Source organism: Lepidochelys olivacea (assembly GCF_965140295.1).
Source record: "Lepidochelys olivacea isolate rLepOli2 genome assembly, chromosome: 13".
Lineage (NCBI taxonomy): Eukaryota > Metazoa > Chordata > Testudines > Cheloniidae > Lepidochelys > Lepidochelys olivacea.
Window position 1 is genome coordinate 32381418 of NC_140423.1, and position 24581 is coordinate 32405998.

General features: G+C 46.5%; 1 protein-coding gene across 2 annotated transcripts in view; it reads right to left on the reverse strand.

Moving 5' to 3' along the window:
- CEP250 (centrosomal protein 250) overlaps positions 1-24581 on the reverse strand; it is a 119823-nt gene that overhangs the window by 65077 nt on the left and 30165 nt on the right. For both annotated transcript variants that reach the window (XM_084645177.1, XM_084645178.1), the window contains 9 exons: positions 24084-24329; positions 22833-22929; positions 22203-22301; positions 15735-15896; positions 15142-15320; positions 14479-14661; positions 6203-6347; positions 5651-5797; positions 5225-5455 (listed from right to left, as the gene is read on the reverse strand). In XM_084645177.1, the coding sequence (XP_084501303.1) occupies positions 5225-5455; positions 5651-5797; positions 6203-6347; positions 14479-14661; positions 15142-15320; positions 15735-15896; positions 22203-22301; positions 22833-22929; positions 24084-24329 (1489 nt within the window). The remainder of the gene's footprint in view (positions 1-5224; positions 5456-5650; positions 5798-6202; positions 6348-14478; positions 14662-15141; positions 15321-15734; positions 15897-22202; positions 22302-22832; positions 22930-24083; positions 24330-24581) is intronic.

Here is a 24581-nt window from a genome sequence, read left to right on the forward strand (position 1 = left end):
CTATAAAAAGAGCTCAGGAGGAGGCCCCACAGACAGCTGCATAAAGTACACTGAGGAGTAGGAGTTTCCCTTGAGACCCAGACCTTGGGAAGTTGAGGGTTGGTGGTAGAGTGAAGGAAGTAGCCTTGGGGAAAAGAAACTGGGAGGGTTTGGGGTTGGACCTGACAGCCATATAACTAGCACCAAGGCTTGAGCTTTCTAAAGTGAGAGCAAGAGCCGCCGCTCTTCAACTCTGAGGGGCTGGCACAGCTGTGGTGATATACGCAGGAGACAGATGAAGACTGAAACAGACCCTCCAAGGAGGGCTGTGACCCAGAGAATGAGGGATATAGGAGTTGTTGGTTTGGCTAGAGAGGTAAAACCCACTTATCATCAACAGACACTGAGGCAATGGCCATGTTACCAAGACAGAAAGATAAGCCACTCTCCCACCACTAAATACCATTCTGGTGTAACTAACCACTACAAGGCTGCAGGTAGGGGAGAGACTGATTTCCAAGCTCTTACTATAATGTTTCCCTGCTCGTGAGCATTTGGCAATCCTTCTTAAAAAAACAATTGCTACTTTGAGAGGGTTTATTGCCACGATGGCTTCCCAGGGGAGAACTCAATAGTTCTCATGCCAGTGGCATAATGGAAATACTAAGCCAGCATTTCTTTTTCACAAGCAACCCTCAGTATTCCAAACAGAGTTTGGCTGTGCCTGAGTGCATGGAGGCAAAGCTAATAGCCGTCCCCTGAATGAGGCTGGGCTCCAGGGTAACGGGAAGGTGCAGCAAATCAGCAAACAGTAAAGTACGGCTCCTCCAGAGCAGCCAGTTATATGCACCAGGAGGGGGAGACAGAGGGATGGAAAGCAGCCACTAATCCGGGACAGCAGTGAAGAAGAGATCAAAGCCACTTAAAGAAAAGGTGCTGTTGCTTGGGAGTGAAGGCAGAGCAGGAAAGGAAATTCCCGGTGAGCGGGAAAGTTTGCACAAGCTGTCAGCTATGCAGCTAGAGATAAGAAAGCACTGACCAGCAACCAGCTCTCACAGGGCGAGGGGCTATGGCTCCAAACCAGCAATGTGCAACGCTGCCCAGCACTAGATTTGGATTGGATGATGTCAACTCGAGTTCCGGATTCTGACACAAGGAAGAAAGGAGAGCAGCAGAACATGGACCCTGGATTTCAGAAAAGCAGACTTTGACTCCCTCTGGGAACTGATGGGCAGGATCCTCTGGGAGGCTAATATGAGGAGGAAAGGAGTCCAGGAAAGCTGGCTGTATTTTAAAGAAGCCTGATTGAGGGCGCAGCAACAAACCCTCCCGATGTGCAGAAAGAATAGTAAATATAGCAAGAGACCAGCTTGGCTTAACAGAGAAATCTTCGGTGAGCTTGAACACAAAAAGGAAGCTTACAAGAAGGAAACTTGGACAGATGACTAGGGAGAAGTATTGCTCGAGCTGCAGGGGTATAATCAGGAAGGCCAAAGCACAACTGGAGTTGCAACTAGTAGGGAATGTGAAGGTAACAAGAAGGGCTTCTATAGGTATGTTAGCAACAAAAAGAAGGTCAGGGAAAGTGTGGGACCCTTACTGAATGGGAACCTAGTGACAGAGGATGTGGAAAAAGCTGAAGTACTCAATGCTTTTTTTGCCTCAGTCTTCACAGACAAGGTCAGCTCCCAGACTGCTGCACTGGGCAGCACAGTATGGGGAGGAAGTAAGCAGCCCTCAGTGGTGAAAGAACAGGTTAAGGACTATTTAGAAAAGCTGGACATACACAAGTCCATGGGGCCAGATGTAATGCATTTGAGGGTGCTGAGGGAGTTGGCGGATGTGACTGCAGAGCCATTGGCCATTACCTTTGAAAACTTGTAGCGATCGGGGGAGGTCCCGGACGACTGGAAAAAGGCAAATATAGTGCCCATCTTTTAAAAAGGGAAGAAGGAGGATCCTGGAAACTACAGCCTCACCTCAGTCCCTGGAAAAATCATGGAGCAGGTCCTCAAGTAATCCATTTTGAAGCACTTGGAGGAGAGGAAGGGGATCAGGAACAGTCAACATGGATTCACCAAGGGCAAGTATGCCTGACCAACCTGATTGCCTTCTATGATGAAACAACTTGCTCTGTGGATATGGGGAAAGTGGTGGATGTGATATACCTTGACTTTAGCAAAGCTTTTGATATGGTCTCCCACAGTATTCTTGCCAGCAAGTTAAAAAAGTATGGATTGGATGAATGGACTATAAGGTGGATAGAAAGCTGGCTAGATTGTCAGGCTAAATGGATAGTGATCAACAACTCGATGTCTAGTTGGCAGCCGGTATCAAGCAGAGTGCCCCAGAGGTCGGTCCTGGAGCCAGTGTTGTTCAACATCTTCATTAATTATCTGGATGATGGGATGGATTGCACCCTCAGCAAGTTTGCGGATGACACTAAGCTGGGGGGAGAGGTAGATATGCTGGAGAGTAGGGATAGGGTCCAGAGTGACCTAGACAAATTGGAGGATTGGGCCAAAAGAAATCTGATAAGGTTCAACAAGGACAAATGCAGAGTCTTGCACTTAAGACAGAAGAATCCCATGTACTGCTACAGGTTGGGGACCAACTGGCTAAGTGGCAGTTCTGCAGAAAAGGATCTGGGGATTAAAGTGGACAAGAAGCTGGATAAGAGTCAACAGTGTGGCCTTGTTGCCAAGAAGGCTAACGGCGTATTGGGCTGCATTAGTACAGTATTGCCAGCAGATCAAGGGAAATTATTATTCCCCTCTATTCGGCACTGGTGAGGCCACATCTGGAGTATTGCATTCAGTTTTGGGCCCCCCACTATAAAAAGGATGTGAACAAATTGGAGAGAGTCCAGCGGAGAGCGACGAAAATGATCAGAGGGGTGGGGCACATGACTTATGAGGAGAAGCTGAGGGAACTGGGCTTATTTAGTCTGCAGAAAAGAAGAGTGAGGTGGGATTTGATAGCAGCCTTCAACTACCTGAAGGTGGGTTCCAAAGAGGATGGAGCTAGGCTATTCTCAGTGGTGGCAGATGACAGAACAAGGAGCAATGGTCTCAAGTTGCAGTGGGGGAGGTCTAGGTTGGATATTAAGAAAAACTATTTCACTAGGAGGGCGATGAAGCACTGGAATGGGTTACCTAGGGAGGTGGTGGAATCTCCATCTTAGAGGTTTTAAGGCCCAGCTTGACAAAGCCCTGACTGGGATGATTTAGTTGGGGTCGGTCCTGCTTTGAGCAGGGTGTTGGACTAGATGACCTCCTGAGGTCTTTTCCAACCCTAATCTTCTATGATTCTATGAAATGAGGTGGCTCAGCTTGCAGTCAGTGGGGTGAGGGTGACGATGGGATGGGAGGAAGGCATTGCCTAGGAGACATGTTGCTGAAGACAGGACAAGGAGAAGGTAAGAAGATTTGTGAGAATGAGGTTGGGAAGGGGAGAACTGGATGAGGACAAGTGACGAGTGGATCCAGAAGATGAGTGAAAGAAGCATGGTGGTGGCTGTAGAGTGGTAAGCAGAGACAGAGGACAAGGTATTAAATGACAAGTCATTTATAACAGGCAATGAGATAAGCACTCATTTATGGCAAGTAATCAAGGCAGGGTACCCCGAAGGAGCTAACTAATAAGTCAAGACAGGAGGCAGCAGTATCATCCTGGTCAGCTTGGAGTGAGTAACAAAGGCTGCTTAAGGCCCGCTACCCTTGGCTCTCCTAGAAAGCGTGGGCATTTATAAATCATTCCCAGGAGCTGCAGGCAGGGGAAGTGAGGAGCAAGGGCCCACGGGATTCCCAGGGCCAAAATAATCTGTAGGAACACAAGAATTGCCAGAGTAGATCAGACCAATGGTCCATCCAGGCCACTATCCTCTCTCTGACACTGACCAATGCCAGCTGCTTCAGAGAAAGGTGCAAGACACACCAAAGAAAAGTGCATGAATCCCTGCCCATAGGATAATCCCCCCAGGGGAGTTTCCTCCAAATCCAGAAGTGTTAGAGACTGGCTTCAACCCCAATGCAAGAAGCTTTATAGCCCTTCCATCACCCTTCTTAGTAGTTACTATTGTAACTCTCAATATTCTGGTCATCCATATAAATGTCCTCTCTGTTACTCTGCTAAGTCCTTGGCCTCAGTGGTAGAATCCTGTGGCAATGGAGTTCCATACTCTAAATACACACTGTGTGAACAAGCATTTCCTTTTATCAATTTACCACTGTCTCATTTCACTGAATCTGCCCTTGTTCTTGAGTTAGGAGTCAGGGTAACTAAATCTCCCTTCTATAGACCATTCAGTATTTTATATATTCTTCTGATGTCTCCTCCCTAATGTAAACAATGACAATCTTCTCAACCTCTCTTCATAGGAGTTTTTCCAGGCCCCTAACTGTTCTCACCATCACCTCTCTCAGAGCCCTCTTTAATTGTGCAATATCCTTTTGAAATGGGGTGACTGGTACGGCATACAATATCCAGTGGAGGCCAGATTGCTGATTTATACAAGGGTATTACATTTTCCATATTTTCTATTCCATTCCTTATGCTTCCTGACATTTTGGACCTAGTACAGAACCTTGCATTACATTACCCTAGTGTCATAAGACTGAAAAACTACTCAAGCCAGCTCCTGGGGAAATCCCCTAAGAAGGGGGAAGGTCAGGAATTTTTCATCAGAAAATGCAGATTCATTGGGTGCAGGGATGAAATGGGCCCCTATTGCAATATACAGCGTTTCCCAGTGAGTTCTCCTTGGGGCAATGACAGGTGCAGTGGTAGTGCTAGAAGAATGCTTCTGTAGTTAAGGGACAAGACTGGATCCTATTCCATGCTCTGCCATAGGCCTGTGTGCAATCTTCAGCCTCAGATTCCTATAACATGGGGCTAGTGTCCCTCCCTCTCAGGGAGGTTGTGAGGCTGAACTCACTAATATTTAAACAGAGCTTTGGGTTTCTGGGGTGGAAAGTGACCGTCTTCACTATATACACTATACTCTCCATTGGACAATTCAATTCCCAAGAAAACATGGAGAGTCATTGCAAACCTCACCCTTCACCATCAGTCTGAGACATGCCCAGTAGGAAATGCACAAGAGTCATGTGAACTCTGACCCTGTATTGTTTCCAACAGCACTGGATGTCTTCGTGCTGAGGGTGTTCTAAAACCCAGCAGCATCACGCCCAGCCTCAGCACCACAGTGCTCGTGCTGCCAGATTCCTGTGGAGGTCTCTCTCACCTGACTCATCACCTCATGGGTCTCTTTTCTCTCATCTCTCAGCACACTCAACTCTGCCTGCAGTCCCTCCTGCACCTCCTTAGCTTTCTGCAGCAACTGCTCCAGATGGGTTTTCTCTGCATAGAGCTCCTCATTTGCTCTTTCTGACAGGCTCAGCTCCTCCTGCGCAGAGGTTGTTGCTTTCTGCATGTCCTTCACTTTGCTTGACAAAGCCTGATTCTCCTGCTCCAACTACAGTCAAGGAAAAAACAAAAAGGAAATCAAGAAGCAGAGAACGCAGACATACTCTTTTTTGGGCCCCTGCCCCGGGCAGAGAACACTATGTCATGTCCACACTCAGTTAGCCCTAGTATCCCCTGGAGAAGCTTGAAGGAGACCTCACCAAGATAAACCCAACCACTGGTTCCCTTGGAGACCTCTACTCACCTGCAGGACAAGCTGATTCAACTGCATTTTATCCAAAGCTAGTGCCTCATTAATGCCACTCATCTTCTCAGCCACATCATGCAGATCAGCAGTTTCTGCCTTCAGTTTATTCTGAACACCTGTCAACTCAGCAATTGACTGTTCTGCCTAGCAGGGCAAAGAAGAAAGGAAGGAGATGAAAACAAAACCCCTCAAAGGCTTCCCTTGCTTTAACCCAAGGATCGCCTTTTCCATACCAAATCCCTGACATCAGCTGTGTCTCCAAGACAATTCTCCTCCCTCATACCCAAAGTGCATCCCTCTCACCATACACACCCCTAATCCTCTAGCAATTCCTGTTTCCGTGTAGTCAGGTTCCCAATCCTCTTTCAGCCATCCCTCTATCCCCAAAGAGTTTTTCTGGCTTGATTCTGGTGTCCCCTTATGGGAGATAGCACTATCTAGCCTTTTCATACTGCATGGAGCAGTGTATGGTGAGCCTGCTATTTGAACTCTCTCTTAAAATAAGAAGCTGGGTTTGATGCTGCCCGGGAATAACAGATGAGCCCGTACCCTCTCCAGTGCCATGGCAAGCTCATGTTTCTCTTGCTTCATCAACTCCCCATCAAGGTGAGATTTCTCCAGCGCCTCCCTCCTGGCAACCAACTCGCTCTTTAACAATGAATGCTTTGCTTCGAGTGCAGCTAAAGCCTTCTGACTGAGAGGAGGGGAGGGAGAAAGACAGACAGACACACACACACACAATGGTGGAAAGTGGGGGAGAGAGCAGAGAAGCTTTTAGATTTAAAGGCATTATTGCTTCAAAATCCTACGCAACAAGAAGTCATGTCCAAATGACTCCTATCCCAGACCCGCTGTATCCCAGCCAATTCCATCAGCCCGTCTCAGTCTCAGGGTCCCAGGACATTGTTGGCTTGAGCCACTCACCCCGTCTCTGCTGTGGCTGAGAGGTCCTGGAGTTGGCCAGCTGTGCAATGCTGGACATGGAGATGTTCCTCATCTCAGTGGGATTACCCTGATTTTAGGATTAATAACATTATCCAGCCACAGTATTGACTGTCTGACCTTCTTCAGTTACAAATTCCACAAGCTGAATACATGTTGCCTAAAGTAGTACGACACAAGCCCCTTTATCCAAAGGATTCGGGGGAGCTCTGAGCACTTCAGAGGATGGTGGGAGCTAGCTCAAAAATGGAGCTCCATTCCCACCCCTACAGTTCAGAGAACAGATGTCAACCAGCTTTGCAAACCCCACAGGACATACATTTAATTTATCTACCCAAAGTGATACTATTTCCTCTCATTCAAATACCAAAATACCCCCAACAAACCATAAGATACCAACTTGGAAACAACTCAACCTAAGAAAATACCAAAAAAAGTAAATTAATAAAATGTAAAAAGAGAATCCTACCCCAAGCAGAGGTTTTTACCCTGAAAAGGGAAAAGTGCCAAAGGCCCCTTTGTCTGCTAGAGATTTTGTTATTGCTCTCAATCTTATGTGGAAGGTACTTGAGCCATATTTTTAAAAGTGGACCCTAAAGATGCAGATAGGTGTTCTTGAAAGTCCCACTAGGCACTGAGGTGCCTCACTCCCATTTAAGTCAACAGAAGTAAGGTGTCTAGGCTCTTCTGAAATCCCACCAGGCATCTTTAGGGACATAAATACCTTTAAAAACCTGGCCTTCAGATACTACAGTGATGGGCAGTGGTATAAAAGCCATATGCAACTTGATGTTGTCAAGTGAAGCTTCTATGAAATAAAACCACATTATTCCCTTTCCCTTTTCCCTGGAGACAGTCAAAGAAGAGCTAAATGAATGATTCGTGGTCTGAAAAAATAATTTACAGTGAGAGACTAGAAGTTCAATCTACTTCATTTATCAAAAAGGGTAGGTTAAGCTATTCAACCAGCCTGTAAGTGACTACACCAGGGAAGCTATCAGATATTAGAGGGCTCTTCAGTCTAGCACTCAAAGGCAGAACAAAGTCCAATGACTGGAAGCTGAGGTCAGTAAAATTCAAACTGGAAATGAGCAAATGTTTAACAGTGAGGGTAATTAGCCCCTGGAACACATTGCCAAGGAATGCGGTAAATTCTCCATCACTTGAAATCCTTAAAGTGTGACTAAATGGCTTACTGTAAGAGATACTCAAATTAAATTACAAGTTAATGTGTTAAATTCAGGAAATACTGAGTAAAATTCTATAGCTTATGCCAGGGATGGGCAAACGTTTTGGTTCGAAGGCCACACTGGGGTTGCGAAATGGCATGGAAGGCTGAGTAGGGAAGGCTGTGCCCCACAAACAATTCCAGGAGTCAGGAATGAGTGTGTCAAAAATTGCATACACAGGTATGGAGTGACAATTGTCAGGTGTGCTGGTAATGGTGCCTGTTTCAACCAATATACTATCTGTGTATTCCATTTTTGGAAAGTAGTAAATAGCTAGGAACAAAACATCTGTATCAGGTGATCTGACTCAGGCTCCCAGGGATTGGTCTACATGGCTAAAAATTAATGTATAGATGGTCGGGCTCAGGCTGGGGCCCGAGCTCTGGGACCCAGGACACAAAAGTAGATGACCTCAGTAAAGTACAATCACCTGGGTTTGCGTAAGGATCTGAGTACAACAATCCAGGTCTTCAGCACCTGGGACAGCTCATGTTCCCTCAGTACAACCAGGAAGCCATGCAGAGAGACAGCAAGGGAACACTGTGGTGAGTAGGTGCCATATGAAGTGCCACCCAAGAGACTCTCTGATTGGCCAAGCACCCTACTTAACCCTGTATGGTGACCCAGAAAGTTGCTTGAGCAGCCGCACAGACTTTGGGACTGCTGCGACTCCAAGCCTCACCTTGTCTTCTGATCTCCAGCCTCCAATCCCAGCCTGACTCCAGCCTGGTACTACCTCTGATCTCCAGTCTCTGACCCCGGCCTGACTTTGAGCCCAACTTTTGTGATTCCTCCAACCCCTGCTCACTGACTACTGTACTGGACGTGTGGACCCCAGCCCACCTGCGACCAGTAGGCCAGACCGCCTATGCTCCAGTCTCTTAAGACTGTGGATAATATTCTGATGTTTAATTTTGGATATTTCATTTGAAGGCTGTTCATCAGGCTCAATTACCAGAAGAACACCCACAAAACATTTGGATGACTTAAATTCCTGTTACAGATGACTAGCAGTTTGGACAGCACCAGCTAAATTTATTGTACTGCACAGAACAACTGTAGACTTGCCTATTCCATGCTGTGTAAGGAATGAAATTGCAGAACCACAGGGTTTTTTCTAATTTTGCCTGTAATTTGCTACTAGAATAACTTGCAGTTTCTACATCTGAGGGAAGCTGGGCTTTATATCTTTGCAGCTGTCTGGCCAGGAGAAGAACAAATAATTGTCTCTTCAATCAGCTGATAAAATGCAATGTCATAAGGTGACTATTGCTGCAATGTAACTAGATGGTTTTGCTTTAAGATTTGTTTTACTCAAGTAGGAAGAAAGCCATGTTGAATGATAAACTGCATCGTTAGCAATCGAGTCTTCCACAGATATTCTGTGCAACATGTCGTCATCTCTTCTTTGAAGTGCTACCCCCCTGACATTGGCTGCTCTTTCAATTGTTTCTATTTTAAGAAGTTTCTTGTCTTGTGTGTTTTCTCAAGCAAACACTACAGCAGGACCAGTTGCTGGAGGACGTACATGCTCTGGTGGTTATGGAAGCAGGAGAACATAATGCTCTCTGATCAGATTCAGAGTCTGTTGTCTTTTCTGGGTTCAGTACAACTCTGATGTGTGCCAAATTCAATTTGCTTGTGTATTTCTGATGGCAACCCCTGTGACTGAGCATTGGTGGCACATCATCTAAACTAGAAAACTCATCCAGGAGCCACTAATTCAATCAATCTCTCCTAGCTTCTGCCAACAGCATCACAGAATTCTGTCCGTCACTGGTGGGTTTTGACAGTTTTGTACTCTTTTGATTTTTCTTGACAAACACATTTTTCAAAATTTGTGGAGAGTCTCTCTTTGTTGTAAGCTTTAAGGGGCTTGTAGAGGTAAAATTCCCAAAGTATATTGTTAGCATTGCCACCACCACTTTTCATTCTGTACAAGTATACAGATCTGTGCTAAAATTAGATATAAAATAGATCTACATTATATGTTAGTATCAAAAATTGCCATTTTTGTTTAGTGAGCACTTTGACTGAAGCCCAATACAAAGCTGTGTACTGTTATCTCTATCACTAATACTAACCTGTGCACAAGTGCCACTGAATTAAAAGGTAGTGTCTAGAATATTTCAAAGGCTAGTACCTTTTTCATAGGCAATTACAAATTAAAACCTTCTACCAGGCAGACTAGATGCTACACTGTATGTACAAAAGCTTACAAGTGGAATTCACATACATTTATACCTACCCACTGTGCAGTAAAAAGTGTGGGAATGCAATCTACTGCTACATAACTTTCAGTGAGAGACTGACCTGGTCAGCAAATTTCAAATGAAAATATAGAAATCTATTTTAATCCTTTATGAGATACTCTGACAATTAAGAATATACAATGTGAAAACATTTCATGTTGGTATATTGCGAAATGTTGGTATTAAGCATTTTGCCACGTTACACGTGCCACTCTGCAGTGTGGACTGCACCAGCTGGGCCAGACGTAAGCTAGGTCTATTGATTTGGATATCATCTAGCGCCTGTTCCAGTGATCTCCAAGTGTAGCATAAAAATCCAGAACCAAAGAGCTGTTTCTCTCCATTCCGCTGGACTGTTTAACTCTTGGTAGTGCCAACACTTGTACAAAGCCAAGGACAGCAAGACACAAAGGAACTGATTCTCTAGTCGCTTACACTAGTTTTTCATGGGTGTAACTCCACCGACAATAGGGGAATTACTCTTGATTAACACTGGAGTGAGAGAAGAGAACTGGGCCCAGCAGGTTCCCACAAATTGTCCCGAAAGCTCAGCGCTCCAGCAACCACTGGTTTCAGTGCATTTTTGCCTAGCACAGGCTGGCTGAGATGGGTGAGCCCAGGGAAAAGAGAGCAAAAATCAGGAGTAATCTCTGCAAGGACTGAAGGTAAAAAATCCATTACAATCTACATACCACACAGGCTATGCTGACAGCTTGTGCCACACGCTCTCAAAGAAACTGTGGAATCACCTGATCAACATCCTCTACAGCAAACAGGGAAAGATTAAGAATGAGCTCTCAAAAATGGATACTCTCATAAAAAAACAACCTTCCACACAAACTTCCTCGTGGCTGGAATTTACTAAAACTAGACAAGCCATTTACAACACACACTTTGCTTCTCTACAAAAGAAAAAGGACACTAAACTTTCTAAACTACTACATGCTACAAGGGGCCACAGCAATGGTTCCCTCAACCCACCCAGCAATATTGTTAACCTATCCAACTATACTCTCAGCCCAGCAGAAGCAGCTGTCCTATCTCGGGGCCTCTCCTTCTGCCCCTCCACCCCCATGAACATGATACTGTTCTGTGGTGACCTAGAATCCTATTTTCGACGTCTCCGACTCAAGGAATATTTCCAAAATACCTCTGAACAACATACTAATCCACAGAGGCCTCCCTACCAACACTACAAAAAGAAGGATTCTAGGTGGACTCCTCCTGAAGGTCGAAACAGCAGACTGGACTTCTACATAGAATGCTTCCGCCGACGTGCACGGGGCTGAAATTGTGGAAAAGCAGCATCACTTGCCCCATAACCTCAGCCGTGCAGAACATAATGCCATCCACAGCCTCAGAAACAACTCTGACATCATAATCAAAAAGGCTGACAAAGGAGGTGCTGTTGTCATCATGAATAGGTCGGAATATGAACAAGAGGCTGCTCGGCAGCTCTTCAACACCACTTTCTACAAGCCATTACCCTATGATCCCACTGAGAGTTACCAAAAGCAACTACAGCATTTGCTCAAGAAACTTCCTGAAAAAGCACAAGATCAAATCCGCACAGACACACCCCTGGAACCCCGACCTGGGATATTCTATCTACTACCCAAGATCCATAAACCTGGAAATCCTGGGTGCCCCATCATCTCAGGCTTTGGCACCCTGACAGCAGGATTGTCTGGCTATGTAGACTCCCTCCACAGGCCCTACGCAACCAGCACTCCCAGCTACCTTCGAGACACCACTGACCTCCTGAGGAAACTACAATCCATCGGTGATCTTCCTGATAACACCATCCTGGCCACTATGGATGTAGAAGCCCTCTACACCAACATTCCACACAAAGATGGACTACAAGCCATCAAGAACACTATCCCCGATAATGTCATGGCTAACCTGGTGGCTGAACTTTGTGACTTTGTCCTTACCCATAACTATTTTACTTTTGGGGACAATGTATACCTTCAGATCAGCGGCACTGCTATGGGTACCCGCATGGCCCCACAGTATGCCAATATTTTTATGGCTTATTTAGAACAACGCTTCCTCAGCTCTCGTCCCCTAACGCCCCTACTCTACTTGCGCTATATTGATGACATCTTCATCATCTGGACCCATGGAAAAGAAGCCCTTGAGGAATTCCACCATGATTTCAACAATTTCCATCCCACCATCAACCTCAGCCTGGTCCAGTCCACACAAGAGATCCATTTCCTGGACACTACAGTGCTAATAAACAATGGTCACATAAACACGACCCTATACCGGAAACCTACTGACCGCTATTCCTACCTACATGCCTCCAGCTTTCACCCTGACCACACCACATGATCCATCGTCTACAGCTAAGCTCTACGATACAACCGCATTTGCTCCAACCCCTCAGACAGAGACAAACACCTACCAGATCTCTATCAAGCATTCTTACAACTACAATATCCACCTGCAGAAGTGAAGAAACAGATTGATAGAGCCAGAAGAGTTCCCAGAAGTCACCTACTACAGGACAGGCCTAACAAAGAAAATAACAGAATGCCACTAGCCGTCACCTTCAGCCCCCAACTAAAACACCTCCAACGCATTATTAAGGATCTACAACCTATCCTGAAGGATGACCCAACACTCTCACAAATCTTGGGAGACAGGCCAGTCCTTGACTACAGACAGCCCCCCAACCTGAAGCAAATACTCACCAACAACCACATACCACACAACAGAACCTCTAACCCAGGAACCTATCCTTGCAACAAAGCCCATTGCCAACTGTGCCCACATATCTATTCAGGGGACACCATCACAGGGCCTAATAACATCAGCCACACTATCAGAGGCTCGTTCACCTGCACATCCACCAATGTGATATATGCCATCATGTGCCAGCAATGCCCCTCTGCCATGTACATTGGTCAAACTGGACAGTCTCTACGTAAAAGAATAAATGGACACAAATCAGATGTCAAGAATTATAACATTCATAAACCAGTCAGAGAACACTTAAATCTCTCTGGTCACGCAATTACAGACATGAAGGTCGCTATCTTACAATAAAAGAACTTCAAATCCAGACTCCAGCGAGACACTGCTGAATTGGAATTCATTTGCAAATTGGATACTATTAATTTAGGCTTAAATAGAGACTGGGAGTGGCTAAGTCATTATGCAAGGCAGCCTATTTCCCCTTGTTTTTTCCTACCCCCCCCCCCGACGTTCTGGTTAAACTTGGATTTATGCTGGAAATGGCCCACCTTGATTATCATACACATTGTAAGGAGAGTGGTCAGTTTGGATGAGCTATTACCAGCAGCAGAGTGAGTTTGTGTGGGGGTAGGGGTGGGGGGGGGGTGAGAAGACTTGGATTTGTGCTGGAAATGGCCCACCTTGATTATCGTGCACATTGTGGGGAGAGTGGTCGCTTTGGATGGGCTGTTACCAGCCGGAGAGTGAGTTTGTGTGTGTATGGGGGTGGGGGGGTGAGAAAACCTGGATTTGTGCTGGAAATGGCCCACCTTGATTTTCATACACATTGTAAGGAGAGTGGTCACTTTGGATAAGCTATTACCAGCAGGAGAGTGAGTTTGTGTGTGTGGGTTTTGGAAGGGGGGGGGATGAGAAAACCTAGATTTGTGCTGGAAATGGCCCATCTTGATTATCATACACACTGTAAAGAGAGTGGTCACTTTGGATGGGCTATTACCAGCAGGAGAGTGAGTTTGGGGGGGGGGGGGCAGAGGGTGAAAAAACCTGGATTTGTGCTGGAAATGGCCCAACTTGATTATCATACACATTGTAAGGAGAGTGATCACTTTAGATAAGCTATTACTAGCAGGAGAGTGGGGTGGGAGGAGGTATTGTTTCATGGTCTCTGTGTATATAATGTCTTCTGCAGTTTCCACAGTATGCATCCAATGAAGTGAGCTGTAGCTCACGAAAGCTTACGCTCAAATAAATTGGTTAGTCTCTAAGGTGCCCCAAGTACTCCTTTTCTTTTTGCGAATACAGACTAACACGGCTGTTACTCTGAAATCTGCAAGGAAGAACCATTTTCATGTCTCAGTCAGTAAGCAAAGACTGAAAAGAGTCAGGACATCAGGGATGATTAAGTACAAACCCTGCCCTCCAAGGACCAATAGTGGAATGAAGGGAGGAGGGGATGAGGCCACACGGAAGATTAGCAATAATCTAATATCATGGAAATAAAAGCCAAAAATTGCACTCACCATCCTAACCCGACCCCATGTTCCCTTCCCTGGTGCCTCCCTTCAGCTCCTAGCTTCCACCTCCATGCCTGTGCAGCCACCCATCACTGCCACCTCCAGCACTCAGCCACCATTCCCAGCATGCTTCCACAGTGCCCCAACCCCTCGCCCTGTGGACAGATGACAGAAGAGCTCACAGGCGCTCCCTCTCCCGAAGGATCCTCTCCATCTCCAGCTGCTGCTCCTCCTTCTCCCCTTGAGACAAATCTTCCTTCAGTTGTAGCTCAGTGTTGCTTCGGCGCAAGCGCCAGGCCTCCTGCTCAGACACCTCCAGCTGTTGCTGCAGCTCTTCCCTGGCCTTCTCCAGGTTCACACGGTCACTGCAAAGAGGCAGGGCCCAGTCAGCAGAATGAGGATAATCTGGCATGAGCAGATCCCATCCACACCCGTCAGGATTGAATGTGGGGGGAGGGGTTAAGAAGTAATTGCTGCATGTGAACCTCTTTTCCTCTCCTGGGAGATGAGGTGGGGGAAAGGGGCTGGGGAGGCTGTTGTTCTCACTCAGTGGGATGCAGTGCTTGGCAGAGGGCCTCTCTACAACCTGGGGATGCAGGATGCTCCTAGGGAGCTTAGTTTAAGGGTGGCAGAGGTTGGACTGGACACACACTGTACTCGGGCAGCTCTCCAATTCCCTCAGGCAGCCTGGAGATGGGGCAGTGGCTAGGAACATGAATTGCTGGTGACAGGAAAAGACTAACCTGAGAAGCAGAGCCAGATTTACTATGGAACAAGAGAGCTCTTAGCCCCAAACACTGCTACTGAAGTCCCTATACGACGTGGAGGGAGGACATAGGGCTGACCTGCTGAGCGTTTCCACCAGTGATTGGAGATGCTGCATCTGGCTGGTGAGTGTCTTGCAGTTCTCTTCCAGTTGCTGGAGCCTCTGCCTCAGCATCTTGCATTCCTCTTCCTGCTGCCTTTCCTGATGTTGCAGAGAATGGACAGCATTCTGGCTGGCTGAAAGCTGCTCCCTTAGGGCCTGCCAGGGGAAGAGGCGGAATGAGTGTATGAGCAGGAAGGGGTTGAGAAGATGGGTCCAGGAGGACCAGCTAGGAGGAGGTCAACAGTTAGGCCTGAGGGCAACAGCAGCTGAAGAGTGCAGGGAGATAGTTCAAACATACGTCAGCTGGGAGAGTCAGGAGAGGAGCGGATCATCTGAGGGCAAAAGATGTGATCCAGTGTGGGAGGGTGCTCAGGTTGTGAGGGGAAATTACAGAGGTAGTGGGGGCAGAGGAATGGCAGTCTCCGTGTGGAGAGAAGGATGGCTGGAGGGCAGGAGTGAGTGGAGGGGGAAAGGCCGGACGAGGCATAGGCATTTGAGAGAGTGGGCTGGCAGTGGGGTTGGGGAAATTGCTGCCAGTGTCAAAAGAATCCTGCACCCGATCCCGCTCACCTGTACTGCCCGGCACCTCCTTGACAATGCTTCGTGCACCAGAACGAGGGCCCTTTCCATGTCACTGGAACTCATCAGGGAGGAGAGGGCGCTGGATTCAGGATGCTGGGAGCTCTCAGCCCATGAGATGTTGACTGCGTTGTCAGTATCGTCTAGCACGGCCTGAAACCCCAGACCAAGCTGTTACTCTTTCCCTCCTATCACTCACTCTTATTTACCTATGTCTCCCTCCTCCTCCATGCCACCCTTCAGGCAATAGGGAAGATTGGTTCTGGTGGCCATGACCTCCTGCATTTCAGGTACGGGTGCTTCCAGAATAATACAGAACAAGAGAAAAACCGTGGGGCAGGAATGGATGTTATGTTTGTACTCCCTCCATTCTAGGCCTTCTGGGGGCTTACTTTAACCACTGCTCAGCTTCTTGTGGCCCCCAGGCACCGTTTCTGCCTCCTTTAAGGCTTCTTTATGCCGTCAGAGAGATATAAAGAGCTTTAATGTAACAGAATCAGGCCTCTAGTGACCAATACCCATGAAAAGTAGTATTAAAACTCCCCAGAGGAGAAAGCAGCTGAAGAATTCTGAAGAATATGGTAATAGAAGAGCAACTGATCATAATTCCTCTGAAACAGTAGGTTGAAAAGAGCAAGAACTGGCCAAAGAAGCTTCATGAAGCTCTATGCAAAGATCTGAGGTTAAAATTCCTGCGCTGGGAATGGAGAAAGGGAGGCAACCTAAGAGGAACAGTCAGTCAACTAAAGTTTGTAAGGAAAACCAGGGGCAGTCAAAAAGAATGAGTTAATGTTACCAGCACGTGCAAAGGAAACACAGAGGACTTATACAGATGTGCAGGGAAAGAAGAATTACTCATCAGCACATCAGATTGACTGAAAAATACAAGTGAAAAGACATTTAAACTTATATGGATTAAATGAACAAACAGACAGAACAATAATGACTCGCCTCACACAACATGCATGTGGACCATGCAGCTAACAGTAAGGTTGCCCAGTTAAAGGCCACAAGCAGGAAAGGAAGTCCAGGAGGCATGTGGGTAAGGAACGCCAAGCACACAGAAGTTCTAAGACTTTATCAAAGTGCTCTTGGGCAGACAGCCATGGGGCTAGTAACAAAGGGCTCTGGAAGTACCAGAAAAAGAGTGGTATGTCAAAGGGTACCTGGTCCTTGTGAGCAGACCAGGCCCAGCTTTCCTGTGTCAGAGCAGGTGGGCCCAACTGAGCCAATGAAAAGGGGAAGGGCTACACCTGGGGCTACAAAGACTTGTCAGAGGGCAGGACAGAGAGGAGTGATTGGGGCAGGCTGTGCCTGGGGAAAGATTCCCCCAGAGGAGTGGAGTTAACTCCTGTGGTGGGTCCTTGGAGCAAGGACCAGGTTCCCAGGAAGTAGCCCTCGAGCTGGTGTTCCAGAAAGGGAGCAGAGTGGACTGGGACTGGGAAGCTGCAAATAGCTGGATTGTCCGAGATGCCTGGGAGTGGAGTCATGAAACCCTAAGACAAAAGGTTGAGCAAAGGGACATTTGTGTTTGTTTTATTTCCTTATGTTTGTACACTAAATCTTAAAGGACACTGGACATGGCAGTATATGCTTGGAAGTTGGGGAGAAGCCCTGCCATGTCACATGGTGTTAAACTTAAGAGCCAGAAATTGTCAAGCTGCTGACAGAGTGACAGGAGAGGCCATGGCAAAATGGAACACAGAGAGGTTGGGACATGAAATAAGTGCTAGCATCCTGTTTCAGGGCCCACATCTAGGGCTTCTGAGACAGGCTGGGAGGAAGTTCTCCTTCACTCCCTGAATCCTGGAAGGGACTGCTCAGATGCTCCTTGGAGGGCTGTGGCCCAGAATGAGAGCCAATTATGTAGTGCTGTATAGGGAAAAGAAAATAATGTCCCTCCTGACCCCTGCAGCAATCAGGCAAGGCCTTGAAGTAGGAGATTTGATTACTCTTATATTGGGATTTCTAACAAGTGTTATTGGTCATAAAAAATAAATACAGCCGCCATATCTGACCTAATACATCCAGTACATTTCCGAGGCAGATTTTGTTGTTTGAAGCACCATTTCCTTTCATTTGTTCTATATTCACTGTACCCTAACCTCAGCAAAGGACCCACCCTTATTCTTCTGTCATGGGACAGTGAAAACTGATGTATCTTCCATAATCTGGATAACAATACTCAGCATTTCTTTAGTGATTTTCTTTTGATGCTCTCACATGGCTTTACGAAGGAAGGGAAGTGTTATTGCCACTTTACAGATGAGAGATGAAAGCCATAGTCTTCAAACAAGGGTGCCTCAATAAAGATAACCTAATTTTTCATTTAAATCATTTGAAAGCAGCACTTGCTCAGCCCCTCTCAAAAGTGAGCCACTTTCATTTAGGAGTCTTAGTATGAATTTAGGAAATTATCTTTAGGCACCCAACGCTGAGAATTCTGGCCCAAGTAACTTGCCCAAAGTCACAGAGTAAAGCAGAAATAGCATCTCTAATTCCGAGTTGCAGTCTAGTGCCCTAGCCATGGGACACTCAGTCAGTTCCCTTCCTACACTTGTTCATGCAATCTAAATAATGCCAGTTTTTACAGTCGATTATTCACAAATGTAAGGCCAGATGGGAACATTATGATCTACTCTGACCTCTTGCATACATGGGCCAGATAATTTCATCCTGCATCAGACCCATAACTTCTGGTTATGGTAGATCTGATCTTTTACAAAATACATCCTGATCTTGAATTAAAGATTTCAGGTGAAGAACCCATAACATCCCTGAGTAATTACAGCAGAGCAGTAGCTGCACTATAGTAACGGTTGTGACTCACTGTTTAGCAGACTACTTTTCCACATACTGAATCAGAGTGTCCTGACATTTGCTATGCTTCATGGGTAGGGTTAGTGGACCAAATCTGGGGTCACTTGAGCAACATGTTCCTGAGAAAAAGCCACGTGATATCAAAATCCTCTTTTTTCTGGCCCACCACACACCTGGGTCTCAAACTATGCCAAAACTGATATCACCTGCTCAGGGTTGATCTCAGCTAGCACACAGCCCCTGCTGCCCCTTTGGGGAAGCAATACTGAAAGAGTTTGAATAAAGTTGGGAACTCCAATATGGGTTAACCATAACTGACATGTTAAAGAGAGTGAAATGTGCATATGTAGCAATACTAAGGGTATGTCTACACTACGAAATTAGGTTGAATTTATAGAAGTCGATTTTTTAGAAATCGGTTTTATATATTCCAGTGTGTGTGTCCCCACAGAAAATGCTTTAAGTGCATTAAGTGCATTAACTCGGCGGAGTGCTTCTACAGTACCGAGGCTAGAGTCGACTTCCGGAGTGTTGCACTGTGGGTAGCTATTCCACAGTTCCCGCAGTCTCCGCTGCCCATTGGAATTCTGGGTTGAGATCCCAATGCCTGATGGGGCTAAAACATTGTCACGGGTGGTTCTGGGTACATATCGTCAGGCCCCCTTTCCCTCCCTCCCTCCGTGAAAGCAAGGGCAGACAATCGTTTCGCGCCTTTTTTCCTGAGTTACCTGTGCAGACGCCATACCACGGCTAGCATGGAGCCCACTCAGCTCACTGTCACCGTATGTCTCCTGGGTGCTGGCAGACGTGGTACTGCATTGCTACACAGCAGCAGCAACCCATTGCCTTGTGGCAGCAGACGGTGCAATAGGACTGGTAGCCGTCATCGTCATGTCCGAGGTGCTCCTGGTTGCCTGTGGGAGGTCGATCAGGAGCGCCTGGGCAGACATGGGCGCAGGGACTAAATTTGGAGTGACTTGATCAAGTCATTCTCTTTAGTCCTGCAGTCAGTCCTATTGAACCATCTTATGGTGAGCAGGCAGGTGATACGGATTGCTAGCAATCCTATTGCATCATCTTCTGCCGGGCAGGCAAGAGATGAGGATGGCTAGCAGTCCTATTGTACCATCTTCTGCCGAGCAGCCATGAGATGTGGATGGCATGCAGTCCTTCTGCATCGTCTGCTGCCAGCCAAAGATGTAAAAGATAGATGGAGTGTATCAAAACAAGAAACAGACCAGATTTGTTTTGTACTCATTTGCAAACCCCCTCCCCGCCCCCCGTCTAGGGGACTCATTCCTCTAGGTCACACTGCAGTCACGCACAGAGAAGGTGCAGCGAGGTAAATCTAGCCATGTATCAATCAGAGGCCAGACTAACCTCCTTGTTCCAATAAGAACAATAACTTAGGTGCACCATTTCTTATTGGAACCCTCCGTGAAGTCCTGTCTGAAATACTCCTTGATGTAAAGCCACCCCCTTTGTTGATTTTAGCTCCCTATAAGCCAACCCTGTAAGCCGTGTCTTCAGTCGCCCCTCCCTGTGTCAGAGCAAAGGCAAACAATCGTGCATCTGAGTTGAGAGCAGTCCAGAGCAGTGTCACAATGGAGCACTCTGGGATAGCTCCCAGAGGCCAATACCGTCGAATTGTGTCCACAGTACCCCAAATTCGACCGGCCAAGGCCGATTTAAGCGCTAATCCACTTGTCGGGGTGGAGTAAGGAAATCGATTTTAAGAGCCCTTTAAGTCGAAATAAAGGGCTTCATCGTGTGGACAGGTGCAGGTTTACATCGATTTAACGCTGCTAAATTCGACCTAAAGTCCTAGTGTAGACCAGGGCTAAGGCTGAGTTGCTGAGTCAGTTTAACTGGGTGGCCCAAAGTGACGTGATGCAGCCACTGAACTTGAGCAGCACAGTGAGTTTACGTCCTAAGTTCACACCTCTCTGAACTATTATTTCAGGCGGTATTCATCTCCATGGGGTATTCTCATCCATCTGAGAACATTTCATTGAGATCAATGGGGCATGTCACTCCCCTCTGAGCCTCCTCTGGTGAATGCATGTGTGTAGAGACCCGTCCCACACACTACGCACAGATCTGGGGTAGGGATCTGGATCTCAACTCACCTCACCTGCCCCTTCTTGTCTCAAGAACAGCCATACTGGGTCAGACCAAAGGTCCATCTAGCCCAGTATCCTGTCTTCCAACTGTGGCCAATGCCAGGTGCTTCAGAGGGAATGAATAGAACAGGTAATCATAGAATCATAGAATCATAGAATATCAGGGTTGGAAGGGACCCCAGAAGGTCATCTAGTCCAACCCCCTGCTCAAAGCAGGACCAATTCCCAGTTAAATAATCCCAGCCAGGGCTTTGTCAAGCCTGACCTTAAAAACCTCTAAGGAAGGAGATTCTACCACCTCCCTAGGTAACGCATTCCAGTGTTTCACCACCCTCTTAGTGAAAAAGTTTTTCCTAATATCCAATCTAAACCTCCCCCACTGCAACTTGAGACCATTACTCCTCGTTCTGTCATCTGCTACCATTGAGAACAGTCTAGAGCCATCCTCTTTGGAACCCCCTTTCAGGTAGTTGAAAGCAGCTATCAAATCCCCCCTCATTCTTCTCTTCTGCAGGCTAAACAATCCCAGCTCCCTCAGCCTCTCCTCATAACTCATGTGTTCCAGTCCCCTAATCATTTTTGTTGCCCTTCGCTGGACTCTCTCCAATTTATCCACATCCTTCTTGAAGTGTGGGGCCCAAAACTGGACACAGTACTCCAGATGAGGCCTCACCAATGTCGAATAGAGGGGAACGATCACGTCCCTCGATCTGCTCGCTATGCCCCTACTTATACAATACAATCATCAAGCAATCCATCCCCTGTCGCCCATTACCAGCTTCTAGCAAACAGAGGCTGTGGATACCATCCCTGCCCATTCTGGCTAATAGCCATTGATGGACCTATCCAGCTATTATATGCACTCCTCAGACCCCACTACTTGCCCTTCTCTCCATGGCCCCTCCAATCTTACCAGGGACATGTGATGGCAAGGAAGAGGGTGGAGCTAGCAGGCAGTTGCAGCCTTGGGGAAATGAGGGTGTGGGGAGGACAGTCAGAGAAATGGACGAGCTGGAGGGAAGAAGGTTGGAGGCACTGGTGCAGTGCAAAGGGTGTAAGGGACCATCCAAACACTGTTTTTGAAAACCCAGTTTAATGACTATCACTTTGAAGAGGGAGGACTGGGCTGGGCTGGAGAGGCAAAGAGATGAGATGAGATAATAAGTTATTAAGGCAGAAGGCTGAACAAGTGTTTCAGCAAAGCCAGGATAAGGATAAAAAAAAATACTGTTAATGTTCCAAAAAGACACGACTTGACCCCTACATTCCTTCTCAGGCAAAACTCCCAGTGACTTCAATGTTTGCTTGAGTAAGGTCTACGCAAAGTCTACAGGATCTGGCCCACAGTGAAAGGCAATTTACAGGCAAGTGAGATGTGAGAAGTTAGATTTTCCAAGTCAGGGTCTTTTCCCAGATTTCTGGCCTTTGGACATGTACACATATATTGTGCACTTCCTGTGCCTTTCCCAGATATGTCTGTAGCAGAATGGCTATAGCGCCAGAACATTTTATTTACCTGAGTTATGTCTTTTATCACCTGATGAAGGGAAAGGGTTTCTTCTTTGGCATTCTTGGTCAGTGAAGCTTTATATTCTACCGCCACCCGACTGGCCTCCTAGAAACAGAATAAAGAAAGGATGAGTTGGAGCATTCCCATCTCCCCTAGCACTGACTTGCCACTGTGCCTCAACTCCGAAAAGAAGGGCCAGCTCTCGGGATGAAAGGGTACATTACTCTTCATGGCCCAGTCAATCCTTATCCTCTCTGCTGAAATGAACAAGGACACCAACTTCAATGTGAACACCTGATAACTCTGAACGAGACAGGCCAACAAGTCATTCTGGATAAAAAGAGAAGCTGTCTGTCATATGCTGACAGTCTTTGGTCACTGCCCTAACTGGATTACAAGTGTCTGAGGTGAAATGTTCTGTTACAAGCTCCCCGATGCTGGATGAGATGTGCACACAGGTCCCCTGCCGCTGCCCAGCCTTCCGTTGCCAACCACAAAACACACAGTTAGGCAAAGTGCCTTATGTTCCCATATATGGAGGAAGCCACAACTCTTTATGCTGAGGCTGGGGGAAAAACACAGCTCAAACCCAAGAGCTTTTCTGTTGGGTTGCTTTTCCACAAATTTCTCACACACCAGAATCTCCATCGTGTCACTAAGCGTCTTCACGGTCATTTCTTTCTCCTCATTCTGCTTCTGGGACTGCGCCAGCAAGGCTGAGAGCTCCATCACCCTGAGAAGAAAAAGTCTGTGCAATATTCCAAAAGCTTGGTACACCATCAACTGCATAGGAACTATGTCTGAAAGTCTGTGCAGCACCTCCATGACATACACCACAGAAGACTCAGCCTAGAGGGAGGGGACAGAGATGGCTTTAAGCCACCTTTGGGCCTTCAGGATTCTGAGGTGCTCTGTGGTTCTGGTATGGTAAGTTATAGCAGCCCCATGAAGGGCTGATTACGGGCTGTGTCACACCCAGGAACCCTGTAACTTTGAGCACTGTGTAGATGCCCCCAACATGTCCCTGCACCTGGTCTTGCAAGGGGGCAGTATAAGTGGCAGCCCCATGCAGCATCTGCACTGTGGAGATTCTCTCTCCAGCCCCTTGCAGCATAGGTCTGGTTACCATAGCATTGCACTGTGGTGGGGGACAGAACCGGTCCCTTTACACTGGTCATCATTTCTCTTCAATTACATTACAGTAGAACCTCAGAGTTATGAACACCTCGGGAATGGAGGTTGTTCGTAACTCTAAAATGTTTGTAACTCTGAACAAAACGTTATGGTTTTTTCAAAAGTTTACAACGGAACATTGACTTAAAGCTTTGAAACTTTTCTATGCAAAATAAAAATTATGCTTTTAACTATCTTGCTTTAAATGACACAAGCACAGAAATAGTTTCCTTACTTTGTCAAATCTTTTCTTTAAACTTCCCCCCCTTTTTTTTTTAGTAGTTTACATTTAACACAATTCTGTACTGTGTTTCCTTTTTTTTTTTTTTGGTCTCTGCTGCTGCTTGATTGCATACTTCCGATTCCAAATGAGTTGTGTGCTTGACCAGTCAGTATGTAACTCTGGTGTTCGTAACTCTAAGGTTCTCTTGTAACTGTAAACCCAGCTTTGCCTCCCACCCTCCAAGGAAATCCCCATTTCCACACACACTATTACTCCCAAGTTCATCTCACTCAGAGAGCCCATTTTCTTTACATTCAGGCTCCTCTATGCCTATTTCTTTTTAAAGCCAACAGCAAATACCATTTCAAAAAACAAGGCCAGTACGGAGTGGCTGTGCTTTGAAGGAGAATACAGATTGAATCCAAAGGCCTCTGTGATAAATGGTGAGAAACATTCCCCAAAGGTGTGTGGGGTTTTTAAGACTAATTTACCTGCCTTGAAGCTCCTCTTTCTCTATATTCCCTTTGACCTGCAAGCACATCACTTCTTGGGTTTTCTGGTATACTTCCTTCTCCAGCTCCTGAGCCCTTGCACAAAGCTGTTGTGTCTGATCCCTTGGGGCAGATCTTTCCAAAGTGTTCGACTCCCAGTGCCGTGTACCAGAACTTAGATGGAAGCAGCTGACAAGTATTGATCCAGAAAGTCTTATCTGGTCTGCCTTCAGTGCTGACAAGTCCCTAAAGCAGAATAAAATAGTAAAATAGATCCTCAAGAACACTTTCATCTGCAAATTCATCTTTTAACCATGTCACAACATGACAATTACAACCCATTGTCGAAGATCAGTATTCACATTTTCCAAAGCTGTTCAGCCATCTCAGATACTTAGAGGATCAGTGATCTGGTTTGTAATCAACTAAGGAAAAAGAGGATGTTTCAATGCTAGTCTAGGACTAGGGAGACCCAGCTTTAATTCCCAGCTCTGCCAC